This window comes from Schistocerca gregaria, chromosome X (assembly GCF_023897955.1).
Source record: "Schistocerca gregaria isolate iqSchGreg1 chromosome X, iqSchGreg1.2, whole genome shotgun sequence".
Classification (NCBI taxonomy): Eukaryota; Metazoa; Arthropoda; class Insecta; order Orthoptera; family Acrididae; genus Schistocerca; species Schistocerca gregaria.
The window spans coordinates 555434453-555453822 of record NC_064931.1 but is presented as its reverse complement, the minus strand read 5'-3'; the positions used below and the strand labels follow the sequence as shown (position 1 = coordinate 555453822).

General features: G+C 42.2%; 1 protein-coding gene across 3 annotated transcripts in view; it reads left to right on the top strand.

The window, feature by feature from the left end:
* LOC126297832 (intermembrane lipid transfer protein VPS13A-like) overlaps positions 1-19370 on the top strand; it is a 759301-nt gene that overhangs the window by 208882 nt on the left and 531049 nt on the right. For all 3 annotated transcript variants that reach the window (XM_049989081.1, XM_049989080.1, XM_049989079.1), the window contains exons 16-17: positions 6244-6573; positions 17627-17759. In XM_049989081.1, coding sequence (XP_049845038.1) covers positions 6244-6573; positions 17627-17759 — 463 coding nt within the window. The remainder of the gene's footprint in view (positions 1-6243; positions 6574-17626; positions 17760-19370) is intronic.

Below are 19370 nucleotides of genomic sequence, written 5' to 3'. Positions count from 1 at the left end.
TCTGCCCGCGTTCATATCCATCCTCTATGTGCTGTGTCAGGTTCAAGATCTGTCCACAACATGACCTCTCTATTCCTAAAAGTATTAGAGATGTAAGAAGCTTCCTCGGATTATGTTCTTATTACCGTCGTTTTATCAAAGACCTTTTTTTTTTTATCAAAACCAGGCCCCTCCAAGAGTTGTTAAAAGCTGTTACTAAATTTATCTGGGGTGGTGATAAACAAAATTCTTTCAATGTGCTGTAAAAAGCTCTGAAACCTGAACCTGTACTTCGTCTGTATGATGAGAGAGCACTTATAGAACTACACACAGATGCCTGTGATCTGGGCCATTCACAGCTGTTACAGACCATCATTCACTTTGTTGGTTGACAGGTCTTAAGGATTCAACAGGATGATTCGCCAAGTGGGCGCTATGTCTTCAAGAGTATGACATAACCATAGTGTACAAAAGTGGAAGAAAACACCAAGAAGCCAACTGTCTTTCAAGAAACCCTGTGCAAGACCATCAAGACTTTGATGAAGATCGTGACTGTCTCACTGCACTCCAGGATCTTTCCACTGAGCAAATTGAGGACGCCAAGATATGTCAAATTATACTTGCCTTAAATTGGCCAGAGGATGAACAATTTAAGGTAGTTAATGGATTACTTTGTAAGAAAAACTTTGATCCATTTGGAAGAGATGGCTACCAGTGATTCCGAAACACATGTGCTTAGATGTTCTACAGAAATTCCATGACACACTTGAGGATGGACATTTAGGATTTATTAAGACTTATGATAGAATCCGCAAGAGATTTTTCCATCCAGGTTTATTTAGGAGTGTCTGTCACTATGTGTCACACTATAGAGAGTGGCAGAGGACAAAGGCAGTTCCTCAGAAACCACGTGGCTGACTCAAACCAATTCCACGAGCCGAAACGCCTTTCCAGCATGTTAGGATTGACCTCCTTGGACGATTTCCAATGTCTGCCAGTGGCAATAGATGGATTATTGTTTGCACTGATTATCTGACATGCTATGCTATTACAGAAGCCGTGAAAACAGCCGAAGTGTCCGAGGTAGCCAAATTCATCATCAAAGACATTTTATTAAATTGCAACATTACTCATCACATGAAGACTGCCTACCATCTGCAAACTAATGGGCTTACTAAACGCCTTAATAAGACCTTGGCTGACATGCTATCAGTGTTAGTCAGTGTTGAGCAAAGCAACTGGGATGAGGTGCTACCTTTTGTGATGTTTGCCCACAACACCGCCAAACAAGACGCCACAAGATTTACACCATTTTTCTGGGTGCATGGGTGTGAGACGACTACGACAATGCACACTGTGTTTCCATTACATCCTGAGTATATGGACAACAACTGCATGGCCAGGTGTTAACCAGAGCTGACAAAGCTTGGCAATTAGCTCGACTCCACATACTGCAGGCTCAAGAAAATGATTGCCAAAGGTATGACATGAGCCACTGCCCTGCTGTCTAACAGCCTGGTGACCTCGTCTGGATCTTCACTCGTGTTTGGAAGGTTGGTCTCTCTGACAAGCTCCTCAGGCGCTACTTAGGACCTTATGAGGTTGTAAGACAGTTATCTGATGTTACTTGAGAAGTTGAAAATTTTGACCGCAGTGCAAGATGATGAAAGATCAGAGATACGGCCCACGTCCTTTGAATGAAGCCCTACAACGATTCGGCCACCCAGGGTAAATTCGAAGCTCCAGTGACAGGAAGTAAGTGGAAAGGTGACAAAGGGTGTAGCGGCAAAAGAAGTTCTAAGAAGATCACCACCAGGCCGAGCATCAGTCATCGGGAGTCGGAGTATGGAAGACCGATGTTTATTCTCTGTATGGACTAAATGATCCAGGAGTGGCCAGAAACAAACCCACCTGGTGTAAATATGAAAAAAAAAGCACTTTGTTGTGAATATCATTATTTGCTGATGATTAGATACTAATGGCTAAAAACAAAGATGCTTTACAAATATTGTATACAAACTTAAAAATCAGGTAAGTCAGCAGTGGCAGAACACAGTTTCAACAAAGGGCATCTGTTCATATTTGAGAAAACAGAAATGTTGTGCTGAGCTAGTGGCTCTTGGGAGAGCATTATTAAAGAATTTGGCGAGGTAAGGCTGTATGACAATCTCATCAACAGGGATGACAGGACCCGCTAAGTTTGGCATGGAATTCTGTGATAGCAGCTATATGCTGAGACTGTGTCCAGCAGTTGACACTTCTTGTGCCTGGCCAAGACTGAAAGTGCGTAGAGTTGAATGGCAGGCTGTCTTTCACTACAGGATGCTGAATACCATGCCAGGGGGAAGGCATGTGGGGAACTGAGCCCTGCTTATGTATACACAGGGAGATTTTCTTCGCCATGTACAAAATCTAGAGATTAATCAATGAGAGGATACAAAACGAAAAAGCTGTAATGAACTTGTGTCCAGACATTCATGGTTTCCATGCTAGAAACCATTTATTCAATCATATATTGTTACAGATACTACAGCCTAATACGCACTGTAGCATGCAACCACACTTACAGTATGTGTCGGAAATGGTTTCCACATGCCTCAATGCATACATGTATGCACCATTGCATGTTCTGCTTCACACATTCGCATTAGTGAGGCTGCATCTAAACAGTGTTGAAGTCAGCATGAATATGTTGCCCCAGTGTTTCCACATCTGGAATGGGCTCTCCATACATGATACTTTTGAGATGGACCCATTAGCAGAAATCACATGTGTTGAGATCCAGTGAATGAGCATGCCATGCATCTGGCCCCCCTCGTCTGATCCATTGACCAGGGAAGAGATGACTAAGAAGCATCTGAATGTTAACAACAAAGTGGGGTGGAGCACCATCATGTAGCAGCCACATAATCCTTTCAATCATCAGTGGCCCTTCTTCCAACAGGGGAGACAAAGGCACTCACAAGAAACGCTGACAATTCCAGCCTCTTAGTGACATGTAAGGAAGACATCCCAAAATATGATCGCTAATTATTCTGGCCCACACATTCTGGCTGCACCAATGCTGATGTCTCGCTCTCACCAAACCATGGGGGTTCTGCATACTACCCCACTGATGACTGTTATGAAAGTTGAAGATACTAGTCCCTGTAAAGGTGGCCTCATCTGTGAATAGGATGGATGACAAAAATCTTGGAATCGTGGTTGCCTGGTGAAGAAACCAGAGTCTGTTATTAGTAAGCCCTGCACACGCTGTAAGTGATAATAATAGTAGTCTGGTTTACCCTGTGCTGGTGGGCCAACTGCCTGGTACTGACATGGCAGTCATCTTCCACAGTGATAATCACAGGCTCCTCCAAGTCTGGTGTCTGAACATTTAAGGTTCATACTCCAGGATTTCCTGTTTCCTGAAATGACCCTGCTTCAGCCAAACATGGAACATGGTTGCAAACATTCAATGCTGTGGTTTTTGTCAATGGGGATAGGTCTCCTGATACAACCTTGCTCCTCACCACCCACTGCCATTTGCCTTTCTGTTAGTAAATGCCATGTTGGCAGACTACCAATTTGAATATGGAATCATTGTGTACAATGCTGTATCACATGCATTGCAAGGTGGGTCAGCAAGAGAAGTGAATTGGACACAACATTACTAATTACTATGGGAGGAGAGGGTGCTAGGGCATGACATATGAGGAACAGTACCACTGTGTAGGAGGAAACCATGCATGCTGTAACTGTGGCTGCGTGGTACAGCACGTATTGGACTGCAGTTTCTGCGACAAAGTATAATTCAATAAATGGTCTGTAGCATGGAAACAATCCATTTCTGGACATAAGTTAATTAGACCTTTCTTGTTCCATATCCTCCCATTGACCAATCTATAGAGTTTGTACATGGTGGGAAACATCATCCTGTACATATGTGCCACCTACGTGATCTTCACACTTTGCCAGAAGATGATAAGAGCAACATTCAATCAAAACATCATGGAATTCCATTGTATCCACCTGGTTGAAAGACCAAGAAGATTTCATCTGCAGTATATTCGGGAAATCTACATTCACACATAAACTTTAAAATATTCTCTAAAGCACATCAAAATTTTGAAAACTAAAATACAGGTAAAGGCTATAACTGGAAAACATTTTTCATTCATAAATATTTCAATCAATAAAAGAATAATGGAATAGGTAACTGATTTTGTATATTTAGATAGTTGCACTTCACACTTTAGAAGCCAGGAAGATATAACAAAGTATGATAAATTACATTCAATATTTCAAAGAAATTTTGATAAACAAATGAGGAAAAAATAAAAATTGTTTTGCACCATGTCATCAAATCTGGCCCTTCTGTATGGGAGTCAATGTTGGAGTCATCCTCAAAATACTAAAACCAGAATAAACGGTGCACAGATGATACCATTATGTTCCCTAAGCTGCTTACTTTGATGAACAGAGTGATAAATGAAAATATATGAAAACAGTGACATGTAGAAGAAATGATATGTGGTGTACAAACATACCAATTTAAATGGTACCAGCATGTAATTTTGATGCCATAGATTGCATTACCACTAAAACTCACCCAGTAATAACTGCAAAGAATGAAAGGCTCAGGAAGACCATATTGCTGATGTAGTGATCAGTTTGTCTAGTTACAGTATGGGAGTACTTCAAATAGATGATGATGATTATGATAATAAGGATAACGATAATGGCAATGACACATGTAACTGGTAGCAAAAGTAATATAATCTTTTAGTGTAGTGTCCAGCCCAATAATCAGTTATGTAGGACTGGTGGACTATACTGCATGGTTTGTGTGTGTGTCTTTTCAACTTATTAAAAATTAAGGTACTACTTTTACTTGTTTACTGTAGGAAACTGTTCTGTAATGTAGAAAGTTTATGCTAATCAAACATTAAAATTAAAGACAGAAGTAATATAATATTTTTGTGTGCTGTGATTATCATGTGATAATAAGCACATACACTGAAGAGCCAAAGAAACTGGCACACCTGCCTAATATCTTGTAGGAGCCCCACGAGCATGCAGAAGTGCCACAACACAGCATGGCACGGACTCGACTAATGTCTGAAGCAGTGCTGGAGTGGATTGACACCATGAATCCTGCAGGGCTGTCCATAAATCCATAAGGTATGAGGCGTTGGAGATCTCTTCTGGATAGCATATTGCAAGGCATCCCAGGAATGCTCAATAATGTTCATGTCTGGGGAGTTTGGAGGTCAGCGGTAGTGTTTAGACTCAGAAGAGTGTTCCTGGAGCCACTCTGTAGCAATTGTGGATGTGTGTGGTGTTCCATTGTCCTGCTGGAATTGTCTAAGACTGTTGGAATGCACAATGAACATGAATGGATGCAGGTGATCAGACAGGATGCTTATGTACATGTCAACTGTCAGAGTTGTATCTCGGCATGTGAGGTTTCCCATATCTCTTCAACTGCACATGCCCCACACCATTTATGAGCCTCTACCAGCTTGAACAGTACCCTCCTGATATGCAGGGTCCAAGGATTCATGAGGTTGTCTCCATACCTGTACATGTCCATCCATTCAGTAAAATTTGAAATGAGACTCATCCAACCAGGAAACATGTTTCCAGTCACTGTCAGTGTTGACGGGCCCAGGCAAGGTGTAAAGCCTTGTGTCATGCAGTCATCAAGGGTACATGAGTGGGCCTTCTGCTCCAAGAGCCCATATTGATGATGTTTTGTTGAATGATTCACATGCTGACACTTGTTGATGGCCCAGCATTGGAATATGGAGCAATTTGCAGAAGGATTGCACTTCCATCACATTAAATGATTCTCTTCACTCATCATTGGTCCCGTTCTAGCAGGATCTTCTTCCAGCCACAGTGATGTTAGAGATTTGATGTTTTACTTGATTCCTGATATTCACAGTACACACATGAAATGGTTGTATCAGAAAATCCCCACTTTATCACTGCCTTGGAGATGCTGTGTCCCATCGCTCATGTGCCGACAGTAACAACATGTTTAAACTCATTTAAATCTTGATAACCTGCTGTTGTAGCAGCAGTAACTGATCCTACAACTGTGCCAGACACTTGTTGTGTTATATAGGCATTGCCGACCGCAGTGCCGTATTATGCCTGTTTTCATATCTCTGTATTTGAAAATGCATGCCTATACCAATTTCTTTGGAACTTCAGTGTATTACACAATGCAGTGAAAAATTTCTGTCATAAAATGTTTCATTTCTTTTCTAATTTCAGGTTTAAGTTGAATATATCTTTGGCAAGTCTGAAACTAAATCTGTCAGATCGGAAGCTAGGAATGGTCATGGATTTCCTGGATAATGTGCCTTTGCCTTCTCCAAATACACTGAGGGTTTCTGAATTGGAACTGAGCATTGATAAAGAAACTGTTGATGACAATTCTGTAGTTAAATATTTTTATACTGATAGGATCCATCAGGAACCATCTAAAGAGCAGCTTCAGAGGATTAAACAAGTAATTGTATTGTCTGAACTATCACATGAAAAGAAGATTCCAGAAATGTCTGATAAAACTGCTCCTAAACCAGAGTTGTTAGAAGTTGACAGGTAAGCCACATTTAATATATTTTCTATGTGTTTATTTCAGCACTACAAAACAAACTGGTTAGAAATTTATACAAGGCTTATTTTATAACTTAAAAGGTAATTTGAATGTGATTGCACTAGTTTTGGGGTAGATTGTGTATTATAAAACAATACCCTTATTGTAGACAGCTCAGACTATTAGAAAATTTCACACAACATCAGAACTTCCATACGCACAAGAAATGTATTAAATAGGTGCTAAGACAGAATTATCATATCAGATGTTGACCCATTTGCATCATAGATAGATCTCCTTTGGAAACTGAACAGTGAGAGGATAAAGTAAAAGGTTAAAGGGATAATGGTAATGCACTGTGGAAAATCTGGTACCGAGCACTGCGGGTTTCTAAACGATGGACCTGAATTACCACTACAGATCTCTGCAGCTGCCACGCCATAAGCCATGGCTGCGCTGGCCTGTGTATAATGTGAGGGCGCCATGGTGGAGCATGTGGTCCCAGTAGCCAATAGCGGTGTTCCCTATCATGTAAGTAAGTGCCTGCCTCTCCATCAGTGAGGTAGTCTGATATTCGGGTGAGTCTATCACCATCTTGCCTACAGACAACACATTTACTTTGCTTGTTTCCGTGTACAAGTGGACATTGTTGATTCGTGAGGTTTCTCGCTTGTGACCCCATTGCTTTTTGCGTGGTGTTGTTTGTAGGGTTTTGCTCAGTCATCAGTTGTTGTTTGTGTCCCTCCTTTCCAGTTGTCCATTTTGTTTGTTCATGGGCTGCTCCCATTCAGTCCCACTGTGCTTTCGTTCTTGGCAACCCCGCAACCATTCCAGTCATGGTTACATTTTTGGCAATGGGGTAAGCGGTGGTAGTTGTTAGCATGGAGACGAAGTTGATCTGTCTTCTGGAGCAATAGCAGGAGCTCATGCAGCAGCAGCACCTCCAGTTAGACATCTTACAGTAGTCGCTGCGGTTGCTAACGTACAAAATTGATGCGCGGGACACACTACCACAACAGCTTCTGAGTCCTCGGGTGTCCCGTGCTTTCCCATGTCTGCCGTCATTCCCCCATTTAATGACACTAACGAAGACAGGGAAACATACTTACATCAGTTGAAACAATATTTCACGGTTTTTCAAGTCACCAAGGACTCCTTGCAGTGGTCATTGTTTTTGTCTCCATAAGGTGGCACCATTGTCCGATCCTGTGGATCTCTCTTTCCAGGAGAAATGCCTTTTGCTGACAAACTATTATTCCTAACACTACCATGTGGTCGCCTCTTGGCTAGAGTTCCACCAGTACCATAAACAGCCTGGTCAATTGTATCAGTCCTGGGTTACAGACTTGCAGTGTCTTAGCCATCGATGCAATTTTACGTTCACCAACCAGCAGTGTAAGGCTTCATATGTGGACTCCCTGATCTGGGATGTGGTGGTTCAGGTGGCACCTGATCCTGAGGTCTGCACTGCAGTGCTGAAACTTGATAACCACTCCTTAGAAGAGATTCTCTGCATTGCCCGCTCACTTGAAATTGCTCATGTGGCTAACGAGCCGCAAGTAGCGGTGACTGATGCGTCCTAGCAGGTTCTGCCCTCACAATGTCTATGTGGTCTGGCCGACAGAGGCCAGCACTTTCATGACCCCTCTTTGTCCAACGTCTCTATGGCATCGGTGCCTCCCGTCACCCCTCATCGCTGGTCGTGTGGCCCACTTCCATCTTGCCTACAGTGCTTTACCGCACATTCTCGAGCAGATTGTCCCCACCTCTGGCAAACATGTGCGCTACGTGACAAGGAGGGCCACATCTGATTAGTTTGTCGTAGTATCCCACTGGATGACCAATCAGCACGGAAGCTTTTCCTCATGCTCTGCTTTTTCAGTGATGATGTCAGTTTTCAGGTCAACACTGGGGTCACCGTCTCCCTGATTAATACAGCAACATATACCTGCCTGGGCTCTCCTGTTTTGTCACTTCCCTTTCGGTGTTTGGTCGCCTACAGAGATGGTTCCATCCCCCTTCATGGGCAGTTAGTCGTCCAGGTGACATACAAATGTGTTCCCTGGCTCCTTACCCTCTTTGTCATTGACCATCTGTCTGCTTCGAATATTTTTGGCCTGGATGCATTTCAACTGTTTGGCTTTTCAATTTCCAATGAAGTTAAGGCCATTTCTTCTGCTGTTTCTTTTCAGGACTTGGATGATCTGTGCTCAGCTTTTGTGTCTTTGTTTGCAACTGATCTTGGATGTGCTTCAGATTTTCAGGCGCACATCAGACTTCAGTCAGATGCACAGCCTCGCTTTTTCGATGCCTGACCCCTTCTGGTGGCCTTACGGTTGGCAGTCAAGCAGGAACTTGATCAGCTCTGGGCTGCTGGCATTCTGGAGCCTGAGACATACAGTGCCTGGGCGACTCCATTGATGGTCATACAGAAACCCAATGGGTTGCTTTGGCAGTGTGTGGACTTTGGCACTACTGTCAATGCTCAGTCCCTTGTAGACACTCACTCCATTCCCTGACATGAAAACCTTCTCGCCAAGCTTGCTGGGGGAGAGTACTTTTCAAAGATCGACCAGGCTGAGGCATACCACCAGTTATCCTTGGTTGCCGATTCCCAGAACACCTTGGTTGTCAATACACCTTTCAGATTTTACAAGTACAAGCGCCTTCTATTTGGTGTCTCTTCAGCGCTGGCCATTTTCCAGTGGTTCCTGGAGCAGATTTTACAGCCTATCCCTGCCTGTGTGAATTATCTGGATGACATCTTGGTCACCAGGCAATCCCACCAGGGACATTTGAAAAACCTCAGTGCCTTATTTCACACTCTGCAATCTGGAGGTTTATGCTGTTGGCTGAAAAAGTGTTGTTTTCTTCAACCGGAAGTGGAATACTTAGGCCACTGGATTAGCAAAGATGGCATTCCCCTTTGGGTTGTAATGTTGTGGCCATTGAGGCTCTTCCTTGTCCCAAGGACTTATCTGAACTCCAGGTGTTTTTGGGCAAGGTTACTTATTAGTTAAAGTTCTTACCCCAGTCTGCCTCAGTTGTCCAGCTCCTCAATCACTTGCGTCACAAAGGGGTGCCTTTTGATTGGACTCCTGCTTGTGACCAGGCTTTTGTCCATTTAAAGGCGATGCTCAAGTCCGCCTGTTGCCTTACTCCCTTCTCTCCAGACCTCCCCTTGGTTGTGATGGCTGATCCGTCATCATAAGGCGTTGGGGCCATCCTCGCACATCAGAATGCCGATGTCTCAGAACAGCCCATTGCTTATGCATCTAAGACGTTGACCCCAGCACAACGAAACTACTTCCAGCTTGAAAAGGAGACCCTGGCAATAGTGTTCGCCGCACAAAACTTTCACACCTCTCTCTTTGGGACAAAGTTCACCCTCCTGACAGACCATAAACCCTTAATTACTCTTTTTGGACCCCACTGTCACCTTCCGAGGTGGACAGCTCAGCGTCTTAAGTGCCAGGCATTATTTTTACAAAATTATGCTTACACCATCCAGTATAAGCCCAGCGCCCACCATGCTAACGTGGACACTTTGTCACATCTCCCAGCAGGCCCCGATCCTGCGTTTGACCAACAGGAGGTCCTCTGCTTTCACATTGATTCCACATGATGGAATGCACTGGACCATCTGCCTCTTATGGCTACTCACATTGTCACGGCTACACGCTGAGACCCTGTATTGTGGCAGGTTCTCCGCTATGTGGTCCATGGGTGGCCCTCCTATATTGCTCATCGGATGCGGATTGCCTTCAGCCCCTGCCACCAACTGTCTCACCTGCTCTCCATGGTCGATGATGTCCTGTTGACCACGGAGTCAGATGCCCATGGGGTGGTCATCCCTCCAGATTTGCGGCATCTGGTGCTCAATTTGTTACACCTCAGGCAATGGGGTATGTCTTGCATGAAAGTTTTGGCTCGCCAGCATGTATATTCGTCCAGAATGTATGGCGATATTGACCGCCTGGTCCGCAGGTGCCCTGTGTGTGCGTATCACCAGGCCAGCACCCCTCAGTGGTTCGCATCCTGGCCTGTGTGTTACCAGCCCTGAGATCCCATCCATCTCGATTTTGTGGGCCCAGTTTTGGGGTCCATGTGGTTACTTACCATTGATGCCTACGCCAAACAACGATATGTCATCCACATGGCGTCCACCACCACGGGGGCCACACTCACGTCCCTGGCCCGGGTTCTCGCTACTGAGGACTTGCCCCACACATTGGTCTCCGATAATGGCCCCCAATTCACGGCATCCTCCTTCCACGACTTCTGTCAGGCCAATGGTATCAACCATATTTGTAGCCTGCCTTTCCACCTTTCCTCCCATGGCGCAGCAGAGAGGCTTCTCCACACATTTAAACAACAGTTGATGAAGGCGGTCGAAACATCTCCAACCACGTCGGCCCTCACCCTGTTTCTGAGCATATATTGCACCATGCCAATTGATGGATGTACTTCAGCGGAGCTCCTCCATGGGCGACAGCCACAGACCCTGCTCCATTTGCTGATGCCGTCCCCGTCCTGCCCCCACTCCCAGCCTTCTCAGTGTGACACCTGCGGTGCGGCCGTGTAGGCCCACGTGTATGGGAGCAAGGCTGGTTGGACACCCACCGCAGTCGTCACAGCCCATGGGCAGAATGTGATGGCAGTGCAGACATCGAAAGGATTGGAGCGCTGCCATCATAACCAGCTCTGCCCATGTACCTCTGTGGGACTCCTGCTGCTGCCTCATCCTTCTCCGCCACCTCCTACGGGTACAGATGTGGTCCTCAAGTCGCCACCACTGCCCCCGATTGCTGCCTTCCCATGGCCCTGCCCCCAGCCCTCCCTGCCCCCAATTGGATCGGCGGCTCCCTCCGCCACCCTGCCCTCTGGATCAGCTGTCATGGACGCTACAGACATCCCTTCCTTGCCACCAACGGTGGTTAATGAGCCCGTGTCATCTACCATCTGCCAACCACCATGGCACTGTGTGAGGTGTTTCCACCCCTATGCACAAGTTTCAGGGTGGAGGGATCTGGTATCAAATGCCACAGGTTTTGAATCTGCGCCAGACGGCATGGACCTCGATTACCACTACAGGTCTCTTCAGCCGTAAGCCATGGCTGCGCGCTCTCCAAGCCCGTGTATAATGTGAGAGCACCATGGTGGAGCACGTGGTCCCAGCAGCCAATAGCGACATACCCTATCATGTCTTTAAGCTCCTGACTCTCCCTCAGTGAAGCAGTCTGATATTCGCGTGAGTCTATTGACCTCTCACCTACAGACAGTGCATTTACTTTGCTTGTTTCCGTGAAAGAGTTGATGTTGTTGATACGTGAGGTTTTGTGCTTGTGACCCCATTGCTTCTTGTGTGCTGTGGTTCATAGGGTCTTGCTTGGACGTCAGTCATTGTTTGTGTCCGTTCTTTCCTGTTGTCTGTTTTGTTTGTTCGCGGGCCACTCCCATTTGGTCCCACCACGGTTTTGTTCTCAGCAACCCCGTGACCATTCCAGCCATGATTACAACAGAAAACAGGATCAGTGAGCAGAATATATTGTTATAGAATAAAAATCAGCGAGAAAAGTCTCATCTTACGCCTAAACTATAGAAAACCAAATCTTGTTTACGTCTGTATGTTGAATTCTACTTATTTGCCTATGGCAGTTGCTTCTTTCTTTTCACAATTTTTTGAAAGTTCAAGATTTGCTCTCAGCTTCTTTTATTAAATATAGGTTGACTCAAAAGTCCATCAACATTTGAAAATGCGCTAACTCATGGAAAAATTTAGATAAAGAGGTGAAAATCGACTCACATCTCTGAAATGACATGGGGTTTTCTTGAAAGAACTGGCCAACATATATCTCTGGACACCAAAACATCAGTAACACTGCTTGGGAATCACGTCTAACATGAGCTGTAGTGAGAGAGGAACTCAGGTGCGACAGCAATCGTGCCATATTTACTTTACCACTTTAGGCCCTGTTAGTGAAGCTTTACTATCAAAATGGAGAACCTGATACGATTCTTTCACTATAAGAAGGGCATTTGAATAGATAAAGTGTGTGACTGGCATTGCTGTGGAGAAAAATGATTATGAAGTTCAATGCCATGGGTTGTTTAGATGATCAACCCCATTGTTGGTGACCAGAAACTAGTGCTACTGCTGCTGGGACAGTTTAGGAAATGGAGACTTTGCCGGGTTCATTGGTGCATGGTGAAGTAGGCACTTATTAAGTTGCATGTCACTCTGGCATTCCACTCCTTAATATTTGGAGAACACTAACGCATATCCTTCAATTCTATCTGTACAAAATCCAGCATCATCATGAACTGTCAGCCACTGATGTCATGGTATGGATAGTATTTCTGGAGTGTGCACTTCAAAAAATGGGAGAATATGACAATTGGTTGATTAATGTCTTGTGGACCAATTAAGCCCATTTCACACCCAAAGAGTCTATAAACACCCAAAACTGCAAAATTTGAGCTATTGAAAATCGCAGTACCATCAAGGAAACCCCATTGCGTGATGAGAAAGTCAAGGTGTGATGCATACTTAACACACCAATTATAATTGGACTCTTTTTCTTCAAGGAAATGCAGCGTGCTGCTTTTCAAATTGTCAGTGTGACAGGTGTGAGGTCTACTGATATGTTATAGAATCACATCATCCATAGCCTGGCTGATGAACACCTTCCGGAAGGTACAACTTTTATGCAGGATGTCATCCATCCCATATTGCTACACGTGTAGAAGATCTCTTGCACATATCATTTGGTAAGGATCACATACTGAGCCATGACTTCCATCATGCTTGGCCTCCCAGGTCCCTGTGCGGTTATTGTTTCTGATGTTATTTGAAGTTGCAAGTCCACAGTGATCAACTGGCCTCATTAGGGATGCTAAAAGACAATATATGACTGCAATTTCTCACCATACCTATTGCTATGCTGTACAGTGCTGCTCACAAAATTGTCTGTCAAATAGAGGTATTGTTAATGAATGACAGTCAACATGTTGATCATTTGTTATAGAGATCATCATCTTTGTTAAAAACAATTGTTATGCTAATTATTGCTTTGTATCATATAAATTGCCATTTGTTTGTCATTTTGTGCATATATTTTGTTTCAATAAAACTCCTTGTCATTTCAACTACATATATTTTGTTTCAATAAAACCCCATGTCATTTCAAGCACTTATGTCAATTATCACCTCTCTGTCTACATTATTTGATGAAGTATTACAACAACAACAACAACAACAACAACCAACAACAACAACAAGAAAAACCAGATGATAGTAGGTTGACAAATTTACTACCTTCCAAAACGTAGGGCTCGCCTGTTCAGCAAAAGAGGAAAGGGTAATGGTGGGGGGAAGTAGTTGGAGAAAATAAGACTCTACAAGAGTAAAGCACAAAAGTGACCTGCAAGTCAGTGTAGAGGGGAAATCCAACAGGGCAACAAATTCAATAAGTAAATGTTAGCAACAGAAAGGGTTTTAAAACTTGATACCTTAGAAGACTAATGAACTGGTTTTAAGACTTGATACATTAGAAAGAAGTTGAACCTTAATCAACTGCATATAGATAATATGATGAAACATGGGACTGCGAAGGAGTCACAAAGGAAGTCTCACAGGGTTCAATTTTTGGTCTACTGCTATTCCTTATATATGTGAATGGTAATCCGCTTAACATTCAACAAGCAGAAGTGGTACCTTTAGTGGGCAGGAATAGTGTTGCAATAAATCTCATTAGAGAGAAAGACACAAAAGAGATTGTTAATGATGTTTCTCAAAGAATAATTAAGTTGTTCTTAAAAATAGACTCTCCCTAATTTGATAAAACGTTCTATATTCAGTTCTGTACAAAATTAGATACTACTGATGAAAACTTTAGTGGTAAGAATAATGTCGTTCTTTGTATAATTGCTAGTCTTGAAAAGAAACAAATCAGGCTCCTTACAAATTAAGCATATTTCTACTCAATTATGTCTTGTGGCATAATTTCCTTTGGTAACTCACCACTTAAAAAGTATTGATTGCACAAAAGCAAGTAGTAAGAATAATATTTGGTGTCCATCTGTGGCCATCCTGTCGGTGCTCTTCAAGGAGTAAGACATTTTAACTGCAGTGTTACGATACACACAGTGTCAGGGATATTAGGGCAGATATTTTGATTGATGACTGATGACTGTCTACTGAACAATCTTACATCAGTATTAACTTTAATTGCAGATTAATAATTATAGCTAGTACCTTCAGTATGTTTTCAGATTGGTTAGTACCTCCACGTATGCAATGCACAAGTACGCCATCAATGGTTATTTTCCAGTAGATAACAGATCAGATATTGAAGTGTGGACATATGGAAATGATATGGATGGATAATGTATACTGACAGACATAGTCCGTGTCATGATGCAGTTATAACTGTGCAGGAAACATCAGAGTGTAAATTATGTGTCATTTTTTGCAGAAAGACTGTAGGATATAGAAAAAACAACTAACACTCTAAAGTGGGTACATATCGATGTATCAATGATGAAATTGTTTGTACCTATACACTTGTGCAACAAACCTTTTGTTTATTTTCCCAGTAACATAAAATGTCTGACAGACAAAAATCAAATTTTAAACCTAACATAAAAGTATTTCTCCTAAGCAAAAGAACCTTGCTTTTAAGTGTATTTGCTTGCAGGACAAAAAAATTGTGTGTTCATTAATGTTAAAACTCATTATATATAACTCAAACAAGAATGTAAAACAGGAAACCGCTGGCAGACAGGCACATGAACAAAACACACAAACACACATACAGAATTACTAGCTTTCGCAACCGATGGTTGCTTCTTCAGGAAGGAGAGGGGAAGACGAAAGGATGTGGGTTTTAAGGGAGAGGGTAAGGAGTCATTCCAATCCCGGGAGCGGAAAGACTTCCCTTAGGGGAAAAAAAGGACAGGTGTACACTCGCACACACACACACATATCCATCCGCACATACACAGACACAAGCAAATATGTCTGCTTGTGTCTGTGTATGTGCGGATGGATATGTGTGTGTGTGTGTGTGTGTGTGTGTGTGTGTGTGTGTGTGTGTGCGAGTGTACACCTGTCCTTTTTTTCCCCTAAGGGAAGTCTTTCCGCTCCCGGGATTGGAATGACTCCTTACCCTCTCCCTTAAAACCCACATCCTTTCGTCTTTCCCTCTCCTTCCTGAAGAAGCAACCATCGGTTGCGAAAGCTAGTAATTCAGTGTGTGTGTTTGTGTGTTTTGTTCATGTGCCTGTCTGCCGGCGGTTTCCCGCTTGGTAAGTCTTGGAATCTTTGTTTTTATTATATTTTTCCCATGTGGAAGTTTCTTTCTATTTTATTTACAAGAATGTAAAACATTTATACAAGGAAGTCATTACTAAAGATCTCATTTTCAGTAACAAGAATTGTGAACTATCTTCGAATTGGAGAAAGGGTGGGATAGGCTAGTATTAATCAATGGAAATCAAACATGAAAGATCTCAGGAAAATGAAAAGCAAGGGCATACTGGTGTAACTGGGTTTACTGGTTAGGATATTATTATTTTTATAATTTTTTTACTTCCCATGCTGTGCAAATAGTGGGTATAAGGATTTATAAGTATTTCAAAATTTTTGTGTGTAACATGGCCAAATTTATTTTTCAGGCAATGTACATTTGAAGTTGATCTTAGTTACAGAGGTAATTTGTCGATGATCTTTTGTCATATTGTTTGATTTATAGTCCCAATATACAAGGATGATTCAAATGAAAACTTGAAAGCTCCAAAAAATTTTGAAAACTTGTGTGATGGATTTGGTAGGTAGCAGTAGTGTTCCTTAAGGTTTAGAAAGTCACTGACAGATAGCAGATTGATGCTACAATGAAGGAGAAGGCAGCTGTGTCCACAACAAGATGGCCACCCCACTGTCAGCACTGTGACTGAGTGGCGATCTGTGATGCATTTATTGTATAGTGAAGGAGTCAGACCAGTTGAAATTCATTGCAGACTGCATCATGCAGGAAGTTTCAAAGCAGTGTAACTTCTGTGGAGGATGTCCCAAGACCAGGGCAGGTTCACTGTGTAGTGACGGATGAGAATATTGCATTAGTGGGGATGCTTGTGAAGGAGAACAGATGCATGACTGTGAACAAAGTAGCCACAGGACTAGTAGTGATCCAGTGCAGAATATTGTTCACAATGTATTGCACTTCAATAAGATGTTAACAAGATGGATAGCACATCAGTTGACTGCTTAATGGAAAGATCATACCATCAATGCCTGTGAATAACTTTTGCGTCATTTCCATGTCAAATGTGATGCATTTCTGGGAAAAATTGTTACAGGCACTGAGACTTGTGTCCAGTATCACCAACCAGAAATGGAAAGATCACATTAGGAATGGCACCACATCTCATAGCTGAAAGCAAAAAAATTCTGCACTCAATGGTGTGCTGAAAAAGTCATCCTCATTCTCTTCTGGGGTAGAGGAGTGCTGACAACCAGTACTTGTTATTCAGACATGCAGATAAATCAACTTTGCCCTTCAATCAGGAGTAAACAATGAGGATTTCTGACTTCAGGAGTATTGCTGTAACATGAGAACACCCAACCCCATATGGCCTGTAAGACAGTTGAGACTATGCAAAAAATTAAATTTGCATGTGTGATACATCCTCTGTATTCACCAGACCTTGCTCCTAATGACTTTCATCTGTTCAGTCCATTCAAAGAAGCAATGGGAGGTGAAAACCACAGTGCCTGACTGGCTACACTCACAACTGAAACAGTTATTTTGACATGGTATCTATGCACTTACAAAGTGGTGAAATACATGCATTCAACATCAGAGACATTTTGTCAACTAATGACATGTAAGTTTTTTGATCACTGTTAAATTAAAATATTATAGCATTTTTAAGGTTTTCATTTGAATCACCTGTATATTTCTGATTTGATTTTTCATTCTTCAAAAGGTTCTATTTCAATACCCTTACATTAAAGTGTGATTTATACAAATCTTCTAATATTGAACCAAATTTTAGGAGTCACATGTCATCAGATCACAGTGACGAAGAACTTGAACTATGGGCTCGTACAGTGGACTTACCTGGATTTGATGACAATGTTTCCCCAAGAAATGTCATCAGAATGTTGCTCAGATTTGTCATTGGAGAAGTAAGTCATACCTTTATTTGTATGGAATTTAATAGAGAGAACATTGCCTCCTTGATATGTATGAGGTGATACCAAAAAATGGAATTATTTCTTAAAAGTTATATATTTTCAAATTGTTTACAAAACAACCTTACCCCCTTCAAAATATTCTCCATTACAACTAATACATTTGTCACACCATTGCTTCCACTGTTTGAACCAGTTTTTGTAGTTCTCTTTAGAAAAGGCTGACAGCTCCTCCCTTGTTTTTTCCTTGACTTCTTCACTCTTGTCAAGTCAGTTTCTTTCATGCTCATTTTCATGTATAGAAGTAAGAAAAAGTTGCATGGATTGAAGTCAGGTGAGTCTGAATTGTGGGGCAGTGGAACCAAACCATTTTTAGCCAAAAACTGTCTAACAGAGGTGGCTGTATGTGCTGTTGTGTTGTCGTGGGGAAGAACCAGTCTCCTGTCTGCCACAAATTAGGTCTTTTTTGAAGAACACTGTTGCACAATCTTCTTAAAATTACCAAATAAAAGGTTCGATTGATGGTCTGTTCTGGGCAGAACAAACTCTGAATGAACTATGACCTTGGCATCAAAAAGCAAATCACCATTGTTTTGATGTTTGATTTGACTTGACAACATTTCTTGAATCGGGTGGCAATGACATCTTCCATTGGCTTGACTGTTGCTTTGTTTCTGGGTCATAACCATAGCACCATGACTCATCACCAGTAATGGCCTTTGACAGAAAATCTGTATCAGTTTCAAGCTGTTGTTTCAGAGCACAACATGTTTCAAATCAATGTTCCTTTTGATTGTCAGTCAGAACCTGAGGAACAAACTTGACAGCAATCCTTTTCATTCCCAATTGTTCCATTAAAATTCACTGAACTGAGGTCCAAGATAACCCAGTAATCTCTGACAGTTGATCAATTGTGTCAATGGTTTGTGAAAACAAGCACTCGAATATTTTCAATATTTTCGTCGATTTGGGCAATTGATGGATGTCCAGAACAAGATTTGTCATCAGTTGAAATTTTGCCATTTTTAAATTGAACAAACCACTTGTACAATTAAGTTTTTCCCATAGTGTCTTCTTGGTAAGCTGTTTTCAACATTAAAACATTTCAGCAGCATTTTTACCAAGTAAAAAAAAAAAAAATTTCACAGCTGCACTTTGTTCAATTGAACATGCCATTATTAAATAAAAAAAAAACCTGCGCTGGTAAAAACAATCACTGCAGATGAGAAGATGAAAAGAACAAGTCAGGTCAGCAACACAGGCAGCACTGAACTGACAATGAATTGTGTTATACATGCCTGGCGGCAGAAATGTGTACTACGCAAGCTCCACCCATGGCAATGTTTTTATTTATTTATTTATTTATTTTTGCTCGCCCCTCATATTTACAGGTCTTTTCTATTATTGTTAGGGAAAAAGTAACTGGTAAAAGGCCAAAAATAGCAGATTACTACTACTTTCACTGCTGTTACTACTACTACTACTGCTACTTGTACTACTGTTGCTACTAAGATGTGTGTGTGTGTGTGTGTGTGTGTGTGTGTGTGTGTGTGTGTTTGGAAGAAAATGTAATTTAACGCCTGAGTTAGTGCCAGTTTGCACTCA